Source organism: Candoia aspera, chromosome 2 (assembly GCF_035149785.1).
Source record: "Candoia aspera isolate rCanAsp1 chromosome 2, rCanAsp1.hap2, whole genome shotgun sequence".
In the NCBI taxonomy this organism is placed as follows: Eukaryota; Metazoa; Chordata; class Lepidosauria; order Squamata; family Boidae; genus Candoia; species Candoia aspera.
The window spans coordinates 54,891,440-54,913,082 of NC_086154.1; the positions used below are offsets into that span (position 1 = coordinate 54,891,440).

The following is a 21,643-nucleotide window of genomic DNA, read 5'->3' on the forward strand; positions in this document are numbered from 1 at the left end:
GCAATCTTCAGCGTGATAGTGGATGAGAGCATCTACCTGTGACAGTATTGATCTTTGCTCACAATATCTCATTTGAAGAAAAGATCCTCAGAATGAACCAGTCGTGCTGGTTACCAGTGCAGCTATCTGAGGCATCTGTCCTGAAGCTTCATTCTACTCCTGAAAGTGAGGAATTGGGAAGCAGGGAAACATATCAGCTGCCTACATCTCCACAATGCCTAGTCAAAGGCTTCACTCATAAGATCAAAACAAGGTGCTGGAGAAAGCAAGCATTCCAGATGGTGATAGTGATGATGAATGGAGAGCCTCACTTCAAATAACATTCCCCACTGCAATCCGCTGCCCAAGACAGAAGTTTCACTTCCCTTTATGAAAGGGGCTGCCCAAATCTGGACTGGCCTAAAATGCTCATCCTCAGGTTACAATTCAAGTCAAATGCTCAGAGGTCATCACAGCTACTCAGTGTGATGGAGATAACTACATCAGGACATTTCTTTTAAACAAGCAATTTAATAATGAAGTAATCACGCTTTTCAACCTTTTTAACCTTAGCATACTGTCTATATTTTATTCCATCTCCCTTCTGATTCTGGCAGCTGCTAAGCATGGAATATACTTAAAGAGAAAACATCTGAAAAAATGTAAACCATAGCACTGATAGCATTAGCAACAGTTCCTCTGGAAACTGAAACAGAATTGCTGGAATCTCATGACAATCCATGACACGGATTGATATCACTGTTAAATAGGGTTAACATCAGGAATTAAAAATAACATCTTTGGAGAGGAAACAAAGCTTGTATTTTCCCTTAAGAGGCCTCCATGTCTTGCTCATACTAAAACAGCTACAGCACTATGAAAAACTATTTTTAATCAAAGCAGACACTTGCTAATGTTACTTCATGCAAATTACTTTGAAGATCTGAGACTGGAGTCGAGAAGGGGTAAGTCTCACAAGATGTCTATTTAACATTCCTGTGCCACTAATGCTATTACAAGAATTCTTATGTTTCCTCTTATTGCATTATCAGTGTGATTGTATAAATGGATGCATGTGGAAGGGAAATAGGTGACTTACTTGTAGTACTTCTTTAAAAGCTGGACATTTTCGTGCATAGTAAAGCACAGTATGACTTTTACTTTTGCCATATGATATCTCATGGGTAAGCAGGTCATTCCAGACACAAGGAGGAGGGGGGGGGAGGGGGGGAGGGGGAGGAGACAGATTCTTCTCACCTTCCAGGAAAAGAAGTAAAGAAAGGGGGAAAAAAGGATGGAGAAGATGAGGTGCACAGCTTTTTAATCCCCCAGTTGAACTGTAAGCAAGCAACAGGGAAATGATGGAAGAGACACTGTTGCAGTGAAAAAGCTAGAATCAAGCACCAGGCAATGTTTCTGGAGGTGGCAGATGTTTAATCATTCTAAGGATGAAACTGCAGGAAAAAAAGGATGGGAAATGAAGCAGCTGAACCAAGTGGGTGTTTTGAGGATGCCCCAACCATTTTCCAGTGTTGACACTGCAGAGTAAAAGGCTGTAAGGAGGACACCCCCCCCCCCAAAAAAATCCTCCAAGGTAGGGCTCTGTTAATGGGTCAAAGACAGGGGGGAGAGAAAAGGCCTGTAACAAAGCCACATGTCATATCTACCCTGAGGAATGAACTTAGTTCTTCCTATGGCAACAGGGGGGTGAGTGATGGGCAAGTAGGGGAGTTCATCAATCAGGAGCTGCTCTAATCAATGTCTGGACAAAATGTCTGGCAGGTAATCTTGCCATTCCTGAGAAATGGATTGGAATCAGCATGGCAACTTCCAGCCAGGTACAGCATGGGAGACATATGTCTTAAGGCTATGATGTTGAATTGCCCTGGGTGTACATATATACATGGAGGAGAGGGATCAGTTAATTGTACAAATAAGAGTTATTTTACAGGTGATAAATTTATGTTAATTATTTTTTTGCCTTGCTTTTTTTTGCAGGGGGAGCATAGTTTCTGCCCAGTATGAATATAATCAGGAGACTCACTTCTGGTGAGATTGGCAGCTATATAAATTAAATAAATAAATGAAATGAAATAAACAATACATGTACTTATACACATATACATGTGAATCACATGTGCATACTTATTGGGGACCAGAACTCTTCAGGATTAGTTTCAACTGTAGACAACCTAGCTTACAAGGAAGGAAAAGTGGCCATTTCACAGGATTTTTGTATGTATTTATATATTTTTTTCTGGGTTTTTTTTCTGTCTTACTCTTTAGTTTTGGATAACTAAAACATCACCCCCCAAAAAAAAAATTCAAAAGAAAATGAAAAGTATCCTAAGAATAAGGAAGAAAAACATAAATACCTTTCTAGAAGGGAACTTTCAGAAAATCACAGGACAGATTTTACCGTTGTCTTAATACAAATTCAGCAAGAATATTCTAATTTTGATCTCATCAGCATCAGAGCCGATCACTGGCGTGATAGAACAACTTGCATAACACTTCTTTTGTTAGGTGTTCTAAAGGTTAAATCACTGTGGCTTAAAGACTGAGACGTATTATTTTTTCAGAACTTGTTTCAAGTACCTAAAGTTCCCTCGCTGTTCAAAAGCTATCATTTCTTTTATTATGTTGAATCTTTTTTTTTAGATAATAGGTATAACCTTTTTGAAATGCCTTTTTTCTTTCCAAATCTCCCACATACTATCCTGAACTGAGTTTTTTAAAGAAGGTGAAGGAATCAAATCAAATCTTTATTACAGTACAGTCATAGACCAGCATAGAGGTAAAGGAATACATTGAGGCTCTGGTTTTCTTTCAATGACCTTAATCTATCTTTTTTTCTTTATTTTTAATTATCTGACTGAATAAATTTATAATTCTATCTTATTAATATATATTTTGAGAGCCAGTTTGATGTAGTGGTTAAGGTACCAGATTGTCTGTCTGTCTGTCTATCATATATAATGTAGAATATACATTTATAATAATTATTTTAATTTCTAATTATAATAAGAGCAGCTTACAATTAGGACTAAAAATAAACTGAACGTTCTTAATGGTACAGTACATAAAAATAAAATGCAATAAAGAAAAAAAGCAGAAGAACTGCAAGCTAAAAACAAGACAAGGCAGAAAATAAATAGGTCTCTGTTAATTCCAAAAAGACAAATGGAATGCCATTCTGGAGAAGACATTTCACAGCCAGATACCCCAAAGTCTACCTTCCTGATATAGACTGCCGAGAGCTCTTGGGAAATCTGTAGGCCCTTGAAGCAAAAACAATTAGCCTGCAATTCAATTTAAATGTGACTCTATGTGTTTCTTTTAATGATGCTTATTCTTTTTAAAATCAAATACATATTTCTCTAAACTAGATATCAAACACTTTACCAGCTTCTACAGTACACAATGAAATTAAGTGCTGATCTGCTGTTACAGAATGGGTCACTACTTGGAGAATGGGCAAACTCAGAAAGTCAGTAACAACAGCAATTAACAATAACAAAGACAACAATGGCTAAGAGGACTTGATGTCTGCATTCCCCTGCTAACACTCAAATTTATTATTTTATGGGTCATATGTGCATTTCTTCTAGCTTTCCCTAGGGAAATGCATGAGATAAAAATACCAGAAATGAGTTATTTCTGTGGACTGAATATATACTGAGCACTGACTTTCCATATCCCTCATAGGATTTACCACCTTAACGTGAAGGGCATGCTCAGTAGCCTCAGTGACCCTGAATGCAACTCAAGAGGAAGAAGGAGCTCCTGGTAGGATCACCCTTACCAAAAAGGGAACAGCAAAGCTAAGAGTAATTTATAAAGTAATTTACAAGTAGTTCAGCTGAAACCAAATCACTTGTAAGAAAGAATTCAAAAATCAAACCTAGAAGAAGGCATTAGGAAACAACTTCTGTACTGTTGCAAAGAAAATATGTTGAGATTGCTGAAATATTTGGACAAGATTTGGATGCCAGATGCTAAGACCTCCAGGGAATTCTTCTAGTTTTTTGGGGGAAATATTAAATGTTATCTATTACATCTGGAGGAAATTGTCATGTGCGCCGTTTCAATGTCGTTGATGCATCGTAACGTTTCGCATGTCATTAATTGGATGCGTGTTTCAGTTGTCTAGGGAGGATGGGAACCATTATCTTTTGGCTTTGCTTTGGAATGTATTTGTATTATCTACTGCGCTCAAGGTTACTTTCCCAGGCTAGCAACTCTGACGATTGCTAGCACCTGTGCCGGGCGGGGCTGTTACGAGGGAGGCGGGATACGTTTGAAGCAAGGGTTTAAGTTTGTATTTGGCGCGCTTTTGCTCATTCTCAGCTTTCTCTGTATTTGTCTCTAGTACTTCAATAAATCAGATTTCATTCAGCATCCTCTTGTGAGTCTGAGTATTTGGGGCTAGGGCAATCGTTACATAAAGCTGAGAATCTAAGTTCCTAACTCCGCTGGCCCCTGTCCAGGAAAGACAAGCGTCTAACCCTGTGAGGGAGAGAGCCCGCGATGACCGAACCCGACATCATGATGATGGAGGAAGGGGAACCGGACTCGACCGTGAGGCAGTCCGGCCGACCGTCCCAGGGTGGGGAGCTGTCAGCCATCCGAGAGGAGGCGAGCTCCGAGTCGGAGAGTGAAGCCGGGGGGCTGAAAACGGCCCCAGAGACCACCGTAACTTCGGCGGGCGAGCTGCTCACCTGGGATGAGACCCAAGGAGATGCCACGGCAACGGGGGGTCCCTCCTGGAGGCAGAGATACCCATTATCCCCCAACGTGGTGCAGGTGCAGCCAACGGAGGGCTCACCCACTCCGGATCGGATCCGAGTGTTGGAGTCCAAAATGGATTCGTTGGAAGCTATATTGAAACAGCTGAGCTTGGATGTGACCTCGTTGCGAGAGGTCCGGGAAGAATCAAGCCAAAGGCATTCAACCCCCTCGTCCCAGGGGCTGTCCCCGGAACGGCGACGGGTGGTGCGGAGGCGTGAAGGGGACCAGTCGGTCCAGATGGAAATCGCAGCATCGCCAGGGCGATCGCCCCGGGGCCCCGTGCCGCCCCGAGCCAGGGAAACACGAGCCGCGGCAGCACCGGTGGTGGGGCGCAGCGCGGCGGGAGGCGGCATGCGAGACTTCCCTGTCAAGTTTGATGGGGATCCGACCAAACTCTCGTTCTTCCTGACGAACGCGAAAGCCTACATGGAGGAATGGGGGGCGTTTTTCCAATCGGAAAAGGCAAGGATCATCACCATTGCCACCAAACTGAAGGGGAGGGCGGCAGACTGGTATGTCCAGATGTGCCAGTCGGAGGCGCCTGAACTGGAAAGTCTCGAGGAGTTCCTCGGGGCGTTGAAGCAACACTTCGAGGACCCCTTAGCAAAGGAGAGAGCAAAGCGAGCCCTGAAGGAACTCAAGCAGGGGTTCAGATCAGTGGCCGATTATGCTTTGGAGTTTAAAGCGCTAGCTGGGAAGGTGGATGACTGGTCCCAGGCAACCATTATCGAGCTCTTCAAGGATGGCTTGAATACAGAAGTGCTACGATGGTCCCTGGGGAGGGACGACCCATACACGCTGTACGAGTGGATCCTGCTGGCGGGGAGGGCTGAACATGCCCAGGAGATCTTTGCCCAGCGGAAGACCGCCAAGTCAGGGCGGGAGGTGAAGCCCAGCCGCCCATCGACCACCGGGGGAAAACCGGGACAACGACCCTGGGACGAGGAGCGGGAGAAGCGATACGCAAAAGGCTTGTGTCTGAGATGTGGTAAGGAGGGGCATCGAGTGGCAGCATGCCCAAAAGCGAAGGTAGAGGAACGGCCCGGAAAACCGCCAGCAAAGTCCCCTGCATTGCCGAGGAAACAGAAAGCTGCGGTGGCTGAAACCGAGGGAGACGATGTGATGTTCTTCGAAATTGAGGGGGAGACCGAAATCCCGCAGCCGGCGGGAAACGCCAGCCACCTGCTCTAAAGGGCGCCGCTGGGCAGGTGGTAGAGGACGGGCGCGAGCCTCCATCGGTGAGTGGCACTTACCGCATACTCATGGTGAAAGTGAAATTGGGCTCCCAATCCAAGACTGTGGAAGTATGGGCCATGATTGATTCGGGCTGTTCCCGGTGTCTTATGCACCCCGACGTGGTGGCAGCTTTGGAGCTCCCCACGTTCCCTTTACAGCGACCCATCGCTTTTACTCAATTGGATGGGTCCGTGGCAGGGGGCAAACCGGTCACCCATTTTACAGGGCGTGTAGCCTTGCAACTGGGCAGTCACCAGGAAGGGTTATCTTTTGTAGTGGCTCCGGTTGGGGGACCATTGGTGGTGTTGGGGGTACCCTGGTTGGTGCAGCAAAATCCCCAAATAAACTGGGTCTACCGAACTATCACGTTTAGGGATGGATTTTATCAAGCGGCAGAGGGGAAGGGTGCCCCAGAGGAGATGGTGGGGGTTGCGGCAGCTGCGACTCCGCCTTACCCGGCCTCTCCTCTGGAAGGCTTGCCGGCTGAGTACAGGATGTTTGCTGATGTGTTTGGTGAAAAGGAAGCTGACCAGTTGCCTCCCCATCGAAAAACGGACTGTGCCATAGAACTGCTACCCAACACTCAATTGCCTAAACCAAAAATTTATTCCATGACGCAAAAGGAACTGACTCTGTTGAGGGAATTTGTGGACAAAAATTTGGAGCGCGGATTTATTGAGCCGGCGAATTCACCCGTGGGGGCGCCGGTTCTTTTTCGCCCAAAAAAGGACGGCACATTGAGACTTTGTACGGATTTCCGCGGATTAAATGCCGTCTCAATTTCCAACAAATATCCCTTGCCATTGATAAAGGACATGTTGTCACATCTGGCCAAGGGCAAGATCTTCTCTAAACTGGATTTAAGAGAAGCCTACTATCGTGTACGAATCAAGGAGGGTGATGAGTGGAAAACTGCATTTAATTGCCCGTTGGGAGCCTTCCAGTATAAGGTGTTGCCGTTTGGGTTGGCTGGGGCCCCTGGGGTATTTATGCAATTAATCAATGAAGTTTTGCATGAACATCTGTTTAAAGGTGTATTGGTGTATTTGGATGATGTATTGATTTATACGGAAACCATGAAAGAGCATGTAGCTCTGGTAAAGAAAGTCTTGTGTAAACTCAGATCTGCTGAATTGTATGCAAAGCTATCAAAATGTGCCTTTCATCAGACCCAAATTGACTACTTGGGGTATAGGATTTCTGATAAAGGTATAGAAATGGACCCTGCCAAGGTGCAGGCTATCATGGACTGGGAGAGTCCCCGCACCCGCAGGCAACTTCAAAGTTTCTTGGGGTTCAGCAACTACTACAGATTGTTCATCAGGGGGTTCGCTGAGATTGCCTTGCCCCTAACGGAGCTGCTTCGAACAAAAGGGGTGGGAGATACTAGGAGAGTCAAAAATCCCGGAGCACTGTTGAGGTGGACGCCCGCTTGTCAAACGGCGTTTGAGCGGCTGAAAGCAGCGTTCGTCAAAGAGCCCATTTTACAACATCCTGATCCCTCCAAGCCTTTCGTGGTACAGGCAGATGCCTCCGATTATTCTATTGGGGCATTATTGATGCAAAAAGATGAGGCAGGATGCCTCAAACCCTGTGCCTATCTATCCCGCAAATTCTCCGAGACTGAGAGACGTTGGCATGTTTGGGAGAAGGAGGCATTTGCAGTGAAAGCTGCATTAGAAGCTTGGCGGCACCTATTGGAAGGGGCAAATCATCCCTTTGAGGTCTGGACTGATCATAAAAACTTGGAGGCTCTTAGTACCCCTCGAAAACTGAGCCCTAAACAGGTTCGTTGGGCGCAATTTTTCAATCGCTTCAACTTTCAGTTCAAATTTATTCCAGGGAAAAAGAATTTCCTGGCTGATGCCTTGTCCAGGCAACCTCAGGACTCTGGGGCGGCGCCAGATGTGGTGAGCACCCTCTGGACGGCGCCCCAATTGGGCATGCAGGCTGTGACGCGAAGCCAAACGCGCGCGCAGCAACCGCCTACCACAAGCGCTGCTCAGCCAAGCACTTTGTCAATTCCCTCCCAATTGCAACAAAAGTTTCTAACAGAGCTGAAAACTGATACTTGGTTGCTTGCAAATAAAGATACTGTTACTTTTGACAGAGGCTTCGCTTGGAAATCCGACCGCCTCTACGTTCCTGAAACCCTCAGGAAAGATGTGTTAACACGTTCCCACGATGACAAACTCGCAGGTCACTTTGGGTTTGTGAAAACCCTGCACCTCGTTCGGAGGCAATTCTGGTGGCCTACATTACGCAAAGATGTCAAAGACTACATTGCTTCCTGCACTGTCTGTGCAATGTCCAAGCGCAAGGTGGGCAAGCCCCAGGGACTGCTGCAGCCGGTAGCAACCCCCTCTTCCCCTTGGGAAGAAATTTCCATGGACTTTATTGTAGAGCTCCCACCCAGCCAACGCAAAACGGTCATTTGGGTGGTCAAAGACTATTTTTCCAAACAGGCTCACTTTATTCCTTGCGTGTCCATTCCGTCAGCACGTCAATTGGCCCGCCTGTTCCTTGTACACGTGTACAGGCTACACGGATGTCCCTCCCGCTTGATTTCGGACAGGGGTACACAATTTACCTCACAATTTTGGCGGGCTTTTCTCAAGCTGTTAGGCACGAAGCAAGCCCTGTCCACGGCTTGGCATCCTCAGACGGACGGGGCCACTGAGGCTGTTAACTCTACTCTGGAGCAATACCTTCGCGCTTTTGTGAATTATCAGCAGGACAATTGGGTAGACCTCTTACCATTTGCTGAAGTGGCTTACAACAATGCAGTGCATCAAAGCACTGGACAAACCCCGTTTCGAGTGGCTCTGGGTAAAGACTTTGTACCTATCACTGATCTCCCACAACCTCCTGCCAGTGCAGTCACTACAGATGATTGGTCAACACAACTGGCTGACTCTTGGCCAATGATTCAACAGGCATTGGCTGATGCACAAGCAGATTATAAACTGTATGCTGATCGGAAACGTGCCCCACACCCTGCGTTCCAAGTTGGGGACTCGGTCTACCTTTCTACCAAGTTTATCAAATCTGCACAACCTTCAAAGAAACTGGCACCTAAATTTGTGGGTCCTTTCCCAATCGTTGCTCAGATTAACCCTGTGACTTTTAAACTTGACTTGCCTCATAACCTGAAACGCTTACACCCTGTTTTTCATTGCAGCTTACTCAAACCGACTATTCCTTCTGATCGCTGGCATCGGCAACCTCCACCCCCCACCCCCATCATGATTGATGGTCAGCAACACTTCGAAGTTAAAGAAATCCTCGACTCTAGACGCCTTCGCAATACTTTGCAATATTTAGTTCGTTGGAAACATTTCCCTCATCCTGAGTGGGTCGCTGCACCAGATGTGGCTTCCCCGCTTCTGGTGGCCCGTTTCCACTCCGCTTATCCCTCGAAGCCTGGTCCCTAGGGGTATTTTTAGGGAGGCGGTATGTCATGTGCGCCGTTTCAATGTCGTTGATGCATCGTAACGTTTCGCATGTCATTAATTGGATGCGTGTTTCAGTTGTCTAGGGAGGATGGGAACCATTATCTTTTGGCTTTGCTTTGGAATGTATTTGTATTATCTACTGCGCTCAAGGTTACTTTCCCAGGCTAGCAACTCTGACGATTGCTAGCACCTGTGCCGGGCGGGGCTGTTACGAGGGAGGCGGGATACGTTTGAAGCAAGGGTTTAAGTTTGTATTTGGCGCGCTTTTGCTCATTCTCAGCTTTCTCTGTATTTGTCTCTAGTACTTCAATAAATCAGATTTCATTCAGCATCCTCTTGTGAGTCTGAGTATTTGGGGCTAGGGCAATCGTTACAGAAATGATGTGGCCAGACTAAGCGGTCACTGATGGTATCAATATAAAAAGAATTCATCATTTTACAAGGACACATGCAATTCAAGTATGGACTGTGAGAAGCATGAACAAAGAGGAATTTAAAAGTCTCAAAAGAGAAATGAAATACACTCAATTGAATATTTTTGGAACACATGAACCTGGAAGGACTGGAATAGGCCATTTTAAATCAGGTGATTGCATGATCAGGGTATGATTCTCAAAAATACTGAAAAAGAATATACTCAGCTGTAACTCAGTAAATGACAGGATTATATCTATTAAAATAAGTAGATTTCAGTGAACAATGTTATACAAGCATAAGTCACTCTCTCTCAGCCCAACTCACCTCATAGGGTTGCTGTTGTGGGGAAAATAGGAGGAAGGAGGAGTATAAGGTATGTTTGCCACCTTGAGTTATTTATAAAAATAATAAAGGTGGGATAAAAATTAAAATAAATAATAATAAAATATGTACCTACTACAGATGCAATGGTAGAAGTAATTAAGAATTCTATGACAAATTATAAGAGACATTAAATCAAGGAAGTAGTACTAGTAATGGGTAATAGGAATGCAAATGTGAAGAACTGAAGTGAAGAAAGTATGGATTGGTAAAAGCAGAAATTCACGACGTAGATTAATGGGGATTTGCAAGCAGAAAATGTATTACCAATTGCTTCAAGCAACACAAATGAAGACTCTACACATGGACATTAGCAGATGGACAAGATCAAAATCAAATTCACTATATAATAGGAAACAGAAAATTAAGAAGTGCAATCCAACTGGCAAGCACACTTCCAGGTGCTGATTGTGGAGCAGACCATTAATTGTTGGTGTCAAACATATTGGCTAAACTTAGAAACAACAAGATTTGCCTTGGAGAACATATGTGTGTGAGGCTGCAACCTGGTCATTGCAGGGAAAGATGAGCAGGCCAGTGACTAGACGTTCCTTCCTTTCACATGTTAGCCTAACCAAGGAAGTCACCAACTGGAGTAAAGTTCAATGTGGCACCAGATTACCCTTGGCTTCTTGTCCTGGGGGATTTCAATGCTTGTAGATGAAGTAACCAGCCAAGAGCTGCTCAGAATTTCATGTCCTTCATAATGACATGGGCCTGCCCTAGGTAGTATCTGGTATGTAACAGTTTGGTCCTATTAGTGATCTATGCTGGAAACTGAAGTGGGGGGAGGAGTGCAACTCTGCTAGTTCATCTCAAGTTTTTAGCAGCTTTTAATATTGAATTATCCTTCTTGACTGCCTGGTGATATTGGACCTTGAGGCAACACTTCATAGTGGTTCAGGTCCTTCCTGACATGACAGGTCAACAAAGTAGTGCTGCTTTATCTGTAAGCCTATGGTATCCCACAGTTTACCCTCTTGTCCCCTTTGTTGTTCAACATTTATGTGAAACTGTTAGGGGAGGTCAGCTGTAGTTCTAAAGGCAGTTATTCACACTATCATTGTATAGGACTACTTTTCAGAAGCTGAAATTGATGCAAAATGCAGCAGCTAGACTGCTAACTGGTGCAGGGCACAGGAATCACATGACACCTATACAGAAGGATCTGCACTGATTACCAATTGCTTATCAGACAAAATGTAAGGTGTTCGTCCTTTAGGGCATGACTCTTTCAGGACCACCTCCTAGAGTAGAAGTTAGTAAGATGGATAATCAGAAAGAAAGAGATGAGAGGATTGTCCTTGAAAAACTATGGGTTTTGCTGAAGGCAAATTGAGACGGTGAGCATCTCTCTATGCAGAAATGCAAGGTACCAAAGAAATGGAAAGTATCAAAGAAAAGAGGAAGCAGGATTTAAAATACTGTATTGATCATGTCTTCCTTCTGTGTTATTTGAATTAGCACAGAGATTTTTATCATCCCTACAGAGTTTGTTTGTGAAAGTCATGCAGAATCTGCACTTCTAGCATCATGAAAGCCACAGCTCTACCACCATTCTGTCATAATTGTCATGAGTACTGATGGTGAGCAGGAGGGGGCCCCTATCCAGGGGGGAAAACGCATGCGTAGTAGCGAGAATTTGAGCCTTCATTCAAAGAGACACAGAACAGACCCACCTTCACTTTTGGGGTTTATCTGTATGGGTGTCATGAGTACTGATGGTGAGCAGGAGGGGGGCCCTATCCAGGGGGGAAAACGCATGCGTAGTACTGAGGAGTTAAGCAGCCATTCAAAGAGACACAGATCAGACCAGCCTTAACTTTTGGGGTTTATCTGTCTGGGTTTTTCCCATGCTTCTTCAGTTTGTTAGGATTTTCTGTCTAATGTAGCAGTAATAAAACACTAGAGACCTATTCCTTGTCTCAGCGTGGTTCCTGACTGTTAAGACAATGGGTTTTCCCATGCTTCTTCAGTTTGTTAGGATTTTCTGTCTAATGTAGCAATAATAAAACACTAGAGACCTATTCCTTGTCTCAGCGTGGTTCCTGGCTGTTAGGACAATAATTTTCATTATTACAGCTGTTACAGCCCTGGTAGGGCCTGGGGATCCCTTGGTGGTAGGGAGCCCACATGTTGCCTGTTTTATGTGTGATATTCTCCCACTTGTGGTTTTATTTTTGTATATGTTTACTGTTTTAATTATTTAATTATTTTTAATTCATTTTGTAGTGTTTTAATAGTAGGCTTTATTGTATGCCATCCAGAGTTGCCTTGTGTGAGATGGGCGGCCATATAAATGTGAGCAATAAATAAATATTGTATTCAGGAGTCATCCTTCCTTAAGACCCCAGCCTTCTTCAATCTGACAATCTCCATGCTAGCAAGTTTGGGGAGATGCAATCCCAACATAGCTGGAGAGAGTTGAGTTTGAAAAGGCTGATCTAGAATGTAGCTGTCTTGGGATTCCTGCTGGTCTTGACCTATAAAGCCCTTTATGGCTTGTCACAAAATTACCTTTGGGACCTCACTCTCCCACTAGATTTGGCCTAAGTCAAACCTGCAGGAAAAAGCAGCTTGCATTTCCCCATTTCAGGAAGTGCAAAGGACTGAGGCTTAGAGGGACTATTTCTCAGTAGCAGTGCTGGCCTTGTAAAATGGCCTTCCAGTGGAAATTAGGTTAGCGCCTACTTCAGCTGGTTTTTGTAAGGTTTATTTTATATGTTTCATTATTTTACGTTAACTGTGGCTCCATCAATTGTTCACTCCTATAAAGCACCGAGTGTCTTTTGGGATTGCAGTGGAACAGAAATATAATAAACAAGAAAACAAAATACTGTTAAACAGTGTCAATGTCCTCATAGATGAAGATGAGCTTCCATGGCTCCACATTTAGTTCAGCCATTTGCAGATACCTTAAATGTTTATAAGGAGGGGCACGTATAGTTATATGCCTTTCACCCTCACCTCATTTTCCTCATATACTTGGCTCTTGCACTGCACCTTTAAAGAATATGGCCCTCAAATGCCCCTTCACCTAAGCCACACTAAAGAAGCACTGATTGAACCTGAACCCCCGTCATGCTGTTTTAAATGACCTTTTATTCCCTAAGCTGATAGGCTAATTTCTGACCCTATTAATTGCTTTCTTTCAAGAATTCAGCTAAGGAGGACCTTGAAAAGTGTCATGAGAGAAATTCCTTATCTGTGCATATGTATGTCAAGGTTGAATTGGGATTAACAATTTTATTACAGGTCAAGAAAAGGATTTTTATAAGTGGAGAAGTAGGAATACAATTATTGTACATGTGGAAGGGCTAGGAAAAAAAGTTTTTTTTTTACAGTTATTGCACTTACAGGTACAGCTAGTCCTTGCTTAACAATGATTCACTCAGCAACTGTTCAAAGTTATGACAGCACTGAACAAATGATACTTATGACCAGTCCTTGAAGTTACGGCCATTGTAGCGCCCCCATGGTCACGTGATCAAAATTCGAGCACTTGGCATCCCACCCACATGTATGACCACGGGCTGTGCTTCAACTCCCCCACCCACCTATCTCCCATCCCCCATCTCTGCCCTTTTGAGGCGGCAGGACGGCAGGGGCAGTGGAGTGCAGGGCAGCCAAAAGGGCAGAGATGGGAGGAGATAGGTGGGTGGGTGGGGGGAGTTGAAGCAGAGGCAAGTGCAGCAGGGCAGGAGAAGCATTTAGTCCTGGCCTAACAATGGCACAGTCCTGGCCTAACAACTGCAACCAAAGCTACCAAAACTGCCGTTGCTAAGCAGTGTGGTCATGTGATGTTTTGTCTAACAACCGCATCACTTAGTGATGGAAATTCCAGTCCCAGTTAGGGACATTAATTGAGGACTACCTGTGTAACATTTTAATGTTATACATATATTAATTTAATTAGTTTAATTTAATTTAATTTACTTAATAATTGTATTAAGGAAATTAAACAATATTTACTATATATATTATTTCCTCCTAGAATTATAACCATGGCTGTTGGGATTTTAATTTTCTACAATCCTAAATAGAAGCAGAGAGTACAGCAGTAAGTTGCTGACTATCTATCTGCCTTCTTTTTAAAAGCAAGGGGAGTGTGGGAGAAGAGAACGGGAGGTCAAAATGGCCCTTTTCCTTGATGGAATCACTGTGAGCACCTCTTGCTTCTTGGCTGGTTAAGTGTTATCCCACACCTGGGATGCCAAACTTTATGACAGCCCTGTTCCAGACTACTCCTGTTTTCTATGCAGAAGTCAAGCTGGATTGTTGTGATGCATGACTGCCCTATATCGAAGTCTTGCAATACCTCTATAATATTACTGTCAGAAGTGGAAGCTAATGTTTTATCACACTGAACGTATGAACAGCTATGTATAAAATTAACTGAAGCAACATTTTATGTAAGTTTATGGGCTGCTGCACTAAAATTATGAGAAAGCCAAAGTAAATAATAGGACAATAACTTAGGCAAGCCTGCAATGTGCAGCCAAGGTTCCTTATATCATCGTGGAGGGCGAAATCTTTCATCTGGTGCATCCTTTGGAAGAACATCTGCTTTTTTGCAAAACTAGCAGCAGAATTACATTTCAAGGTAATATACATCTGAAAGAAACTGCCAGGCTCGACTTTATAGTTTTTGAATGCCTACAAACTGTAGCGTGTGGTAAACCACATATCTGGACCTAAATGTACCCTTGGACTCTGGTCTTAGCTGGCTGTTAGATACTTTTGGCCAGGAGAGAAGAGTAGAATAGAACTGCCACATTCTATCTCCAATGCATGTTCTTGATGCTAAAAGAAAACATACATTTCATTATCTGCCAATTAAATATGATCTAATATTAAATCCTTTTACATGAATTAAAATGATTGTGAATACCAGTGATTTTCCAACCATCTTTCTCAATAAAAATATAATTTATGAAACAAATACTTAATATTAAATGACACAAAGCAATGTTTTGAGAAAGCAAATTCATTCAGTACTGAGAAGGAGGGACTGGCCCAAGGTCACCCAGCCAGCTTTCATGCCTAAGGCAGGACTAGAACTCTCACTTCTCCTGGTTTCTAGCCCAGCACCTTAACCACTAGACCAAACAATATGATATACTACTAAATATTGATGGCATGTTGCGAGACTGAACCCACTACATCCAGAAGTTTTTATAAAACAATTTTTAATTTTAAAAATTAAAAAAGAGAAAGTAACCCAAAAGCAAACTAAGGCCATGAAGACCTAGTTTTGTGCCCGGGCCTGAGGCCTCAAGCGTGTGGATGGTCCCACCTCTTGGTTATATTAACATCCATACATTGCTTACTTGGCAGCCATGTATATTTATCTTGTATTTATTTTGTGTTTTAATTGTAATTGTTTTAACTGTTTTATATTTTATTGTTGTAAGTCGCCCAGAGTCACTTGCTGAGATGGGTGGCTATAGAAATTGAACAAATAAATAAATAAATAAAAAGCAAAACATTAATGTAGGAAGAACTCTGATTTCCACATCCCTTGTTTCTAATATTATTATACTATAATTTGTAGAAGAATATCACCAAAAAGGTATGCTAGTATCTGTTTCAGAAAAATGAGAATAAAATTGATATGCCAGAGTTAAATACAGCATATGAATTAAACACTTGATGAAAAATGTGCAGCACATTAACACTATCTGATATATTGAATAACAGAGTGGAGAAAGTTTCCTCCAATGCATGAGTTTCCCCCATCCCATTATATTAAAATTGTCCATCACTCTCTATTGGATTATTTTATTCTTGTTTCATGACAGAAACAGAAGTAGCCCATCCAACTCATCCAATTTGGACTTGCCCTCAACATATTTTAATGACCCCGTCCATGCAAGTCCTTTGATGCTGGCAAAATCAGGAAACAAGGACCACTTGGATTTCCGGAATGATATTTATTGTTGGTAGGGTAATATAGCAAAATCCTGAAAGCCTGCCAAAGCAATTATCCAGTTCAGCTCATACCTAGCATAATTACTATGAGTCTCTTTCTCATGTTCCCCCCACTCCCCTGGACTCAGGAAACTTTTCAGTAATAGTTCTGTTTCTTCCTGTAACAATCCTGCTCCCTCTTCTGTGTTTCCAGGGTCTGTTAGACATTCCATCACATTATGCCAATGAAAGGGAGCTTGGGCTTGCAGGCAATGGTTCTCAGTTACACCACATTCCCCATATTATGCAACAGCCTCCCTCTGGAGATCAGGCTAGCAATTCCTACAGTATTATGATAGGTTTGTGCTTTTATTGGTTTTTAGTTTTTTCTGATGTTTTAATGATGTAAACCATCAGTAGTCATTTTCTGAGTCAAGAAGTACATAAACACAATCAATCAATCCAATTACCTATTATTAATTTCCTTTAGTCCTGAGCTTACAACTGCACCTACTGTACTTCCTTACCTTCTGATTTACAGAAGCAAGTTTTTTAGCTATCTCTTGGCTGCGTTTAAGTAAGATGTTTATTTTCTTTTTTCTATTTACTATGTGACACTATACTGAAAGGGCAGAATCTAGTTTTATATGATAATCCTGAAATGTCACTTTCTTATTATATGTCATAGCAGGTACCAGCATCTAGCAATAGTGGCTGATCTCAGAAAAGCAAGCAGGATTGAACTTGGTTAGTGCAGTACTTGGATGGGAAACCACAAAAAATCCCAGATATAGGCTGGACTAGGAAATTTAAAAAAAGAAAAACTCCCGGAAAATTTCCATGGCAAACCACATCATGTATTTGCCAAGCAAGCAACATAAACATAGACATGTAATGACCAGGAAGTGTTGTTAATTTAAATGAGACTTTTTCCCCTTTTATTTTATTATTACAGCAAACTGTGGTATAGCCTGGAAAGAAAAAAAAATCGTAGTTACATATATTTGAGCCATCCACAAATTTAGAATTCATCATATGTTATAATGCCTCATTCTGAAATCCATGTTTAGGAATAACCCATAATATACATCAAACTCTTGCCTTAATACAGATTATTTCTGCACTAATGTGTATAACAGACTAAATGGTATGATTTATTAAACAGGATACATTTATTTATCATTGCCTCTTCCTACATTTCATAATTCTATTGAAACCACTCCATCAATGTGTCCTCAACTGTTATAATGTTACTGAGAAAATGAACTCAAGAATATATATTTTCCATGTATTTCCTACATGTTTCAAAGCTGTTACTATTATCACTGAGCACACACAATAAGTCTATTATGGATGTGTTTGCCTCAGAAAACATGTGTAGGACTGGACTGAAAATCTGAATGCTAAATGTTTTTGATGCACTTATCTGTCAGATGGCATAAATTGTATGCACTATTTCTGATATCAAGGAATTGTTTTTCCCTCCATGACCTTTGTCAGGAATGGGTACTGAAAATCTGTGGATTTGCAGATGATACTGAATTTCCATCATGTCTTAGACCAAGAACTATCATACATGGAATTGTGTACTTCAGGCTATGAGAAATGTGAAAAAAAGATGAAAGATCCCCTGTGCAAGCACCGAGTCATGTCTGACCCTTTGGGGGGATGCCACTTTTGCAATGTTTTCTTGGCAGACTATAGCGGGGTGGTTTGCCATTGGATTCCCCAGTCGTCACCTTCCCCAGCAAGCTGGGTACTCATTTTATTGACCTCGGAAGGATGGAAGGCTGAGTCGACCTGAGCCGGCTACCTGAGAAATTATTTGGATTAATATGGTCTTTTGTACTAATTGAACTTCACTATGAACTGAAGGCACCAAGATCCAACAGACTCTCCACTAAGAATAAATGCACAGATCTTTGCTAATTCCTCGTTTCTTTTTTAACATCAAATGCAGTCCTTATTTTGTTCTGCATCCTTACAGCAGAATTCTCATGAGGGAAGGAATCTGCAAAAACTTGACTTTCTGTCCTTATTTCCAGAGCACAGTTCTGAATCCAAACTCAACTGTTCAAAATATCTTTAAAGTCCCCAAGTTTGTATCACTTCATAATACCTTGTTGTACATTGGAATGAATGTTACTTTGACAATCCCAATGGCTCCACAAATATTTCATTAGTTTTATAGCCCAACCATAAAGCAAAATGATTTGAAATTGTTTTCTATCAATTTTAAATGTAATTTTACCATCCTATGGATTATCAGTTTTATTAATATATGAAATCAATTTTATCAGTTTACACTTTCTAGGGTAATTGTTATTGTTAACAATGTGATCATTGTTAATCATTTCAGGAGCCTAATATCACAAAATGCAATGCCCATGATTCATAAATGTTACACATGCAGACTCATGAGCTGCTTAGAACACAAGTGTGAATATATAAAAATATGATTATAAATTGCAAACTTTATATACAGTATAAGCCATCTAACACTTGCAAAATGATTTTGATAAAAATGCATACACTATAAAATTGATTCATTATATCACATCAAGTTGTTATCAACTCTTAGTGACCACAAAGACAGATTTGTCCATGACAATGATCTGACCTTTACTAGGTCTCCCAACAATGCACTCATTGCCACAGTAACTGAATCCATCCACCTTGCACATCATATAAATTGCAAAAGTGATATTTTATCTTATATATTAGGGGAAAGTGCTTGAAAAACATGTATGTGAGAAGAAATTGAATACAGAAGTGTGTATAAATTATTTTTGTAAAGATATGAACATTTAATGGAATGAACTAGTTTGTGCTATTAAAAAATGAAACAGATGTATTTTCCCATGCCTACTTGGCATTATAGCTTTCCTGATTTGTTAATTAAGCTACTTCTTGAATAAAGTTTTTAACCACAGATGAAAAATGAACACTGAAAGGATCTTATATGACTCCAGTGATAGTGTAACACAGACTCTGGTGCAATGTTTCACGTATACAAAGCAAACTCAGATAGAAAGATGATATATCTCTATCAAGAACCAGAGAACTGTAAGAATGATATGAAAAAAAAAAAAATGCCCTACCCAAACATACATGCAGAGCCATCACATACATGGCACTGGAGATAACTGGAATATCTTCAAGAATTTTTCTTATATATTGCTTTAAAAATAAGCCTCCTTTTAAAAATCAAATTAGCATATTTAACAACTTTAAAGAGCAGTACTATTTTTGTACTTTCACACTCAGAAGTTTTAACAGTGAGTTATCTCACTGTGCTCCAATCTCTTTGTTGAAATTTTTCCCCTTTGCAATTTTCTTTTCCAAATTAGGCACACTACACATATATATCTCAAAATCTACTAGATGAACTCAGCTTAAACAGGGTTAAAAAGACATTGTACATTCCATGATACCAAACCTCTGTGGCTAGTTCAGAAAAGAAAAACATTAATATTGCTTACCTTCTACTGGCGAAGTCTTCAAGTGTCTACACAGGCCCTCTGTGTCCCCATACGTATCTTTAATTTTTACCACTGCTTCCATTCCTCGAAGTTCCATAAGAGAACGCAGGTCCTGAAGCGTACACCCAAATTCTCCTGCATGGTTGGCCTCATTTCTTTGGTTCTTCGAATAAAAATCGCTGTTTGTCATGTCACCCATTGCTGCTGATAATATTGCTCTGTTCAACGTGCTATGTACAAATTAAAAATTTGTAAGGGTAGAAACTCAAATTCCAGCCTAAGAATAAATCCACTTTACTCGTACAGTAACATGAGCAGAGTAAGCAATGAATGACAGAAATGTCTCCCACCAGGTGATAGTCCACAAGATGGTTGTTTTCAAGACTGCAGACCAGTTCCACTCCATTCACTCTTTCCCATTATGCTGTACCCAGGCAGTTGGCATCTACATGGTCATTTCTTCTTTCAGACCTTAAGAAACAAATCCAAAACATGCATTAAAAGAGTAAGCCAGACATGCGGAAATTCATCTCATCACATCACTCTGAAATGGGGCTGAATAGTACACCTTTAACTCAGAAGAGCTTTTAACAGTCTTACAGAGATTCTTGCTGTACTGGCTGTGTCCCACAGCCCTCTTTCCAGCTTCAGAAGCTATTGTAACAGTCTTACTTTAATCAAGTCCCAGGAGCACCAGCTAAATGAGATGGTTCATGAATATTAATAAATAAGCCATTACTCCAACAGCCTAGATGTGCCTCTGGTAGGAACTCTTGTTCAGGCTGCTGTATCAATCTTTCATCTGACAAGAACAGCAAAAAAAAAACCCAAACAAATAAACCCCACCACCTCCTAAAGACTATGACTAATAAAAATTAATTGAGCACTATTAACTTATGTTTTCATCCATTGTAGAAACTATTTTTCATTGCAAGGAAAATAAAATTGGAAAAGGAACATTTTCATTTCCAATCCTGAATACATTTAAATATATTAAGCTCTGCAGTGTTGACAGCCTATGGTGATAAACACGAAGAGAGAGATAAAAAAAATACCTGAATGCTTTAAGCTAAATACCAAGCCTTTTTTATCATACAAATAGGAAAAGTCTCTTTCAGCACCACTTATTATCTGATACCCACAGCATGAAAAACTGAACATTTCTGGCAGACCCCAAACAGGCAAACAGGCCTACCTGGTTTTAATATACAATGTTCAGGAATATTCACAGGTAAATTACAAGAAGCAGCAATTTAACAACATATTACGAAATTGTGTTTCCCAGATATACTAACTAATGAACTCTGTCCACATTCTCCATAGCCAGCTACTATACTTCACCACTGAGAGTCTAACTCTCATAGAGCTTTATTTTGTTGAAGTGGGTTAAAGCCAGTGTACAAACTGAAAAGGTTTTGCTAACTGAAAAACAGACTTTTCTAAAAGTTAATAATGATTTTTTCATAAGGGACTATCAACTGTGTAAAGTAAGATGCTAGTGCATATTTTATAATTAAAATGCATCCTAAGGTGTGTATAAAACACATGAAAATTTATCTATTTTTATCTTCCTAATCTGCAGCAATAGAGTTCTATGGAAACATCAGTGGCTGAATATAAAGTCTGAAGAAATGTGTGCAAACCTCTAAGTTAGTCATAACTTCAGACTGTTGTTAAACAAACAGTCGTAAGTTGACGACTATCTGTATTTCATTTAATCCTGAGATTTTAAAAAAATATTCTCCATTAAGCTGATCTTTACTCCTAGAGACTATATGAACATGTCTATGCTGTTTTCTTAGTGACAATACAGAAGCAGTTTACTGTTTCTTGAAGATTTTTTTTTTAATTTCCCAATTTAGCCTACAGCCTTAGAATCTCTGGATGTCCTCCATCCAAGTCTGACTCTCTTCACCCTTCTGAGATCAGCAAAGATCAGCATGAAGCTGACCCTTATTGGGAAATTTAATCCAAAACTGGAAGTTACTACAA

General features: G+C 41.4%; 2 protein-coding genes across 4 annotated transcripts in view; both read right to left on the reverse strand.

The window, feature by feature from the left end:
- ATP2B2 (ATPase plasma membrane Ca2+ transporting 2) overlaps window positions 1-20,119 on the reverse strand; it is a 169,883-nt gene extending 149,764 nt beyond the window's left edge. For all 3 annotated transcript variants that reach the window (XM_063291854.1, XM_063291853.1, XM_063291855.1), the window contains exons 1-2: window positions 20,002-20,119; window positions 19,652-19,881 (exon numbers count right to left, since the gene is read on the reverse strand). In XM_063291854.1, coding sequence (XP_063147924.1) covers window positions 19,652-19,881; window positions 20,002-20,057 — 286 coding nt within the window. In that variant the 5' untranslated portion in view covers window positions 20,058-20,119. The remainder of the gene's footprint in view (window positions 1-19,651; window positions 19,882-20,001) is intronic.
- The window catches only part of IARS1 (isoleucyl-tRNA synthetase 1), a 518,275-nt gene that overhangs the window by 98,464 nt on the left and 398,168 nt on the right, over window positions 1-21,643 (reverse strand). The window lies entirely within an intron of this gene.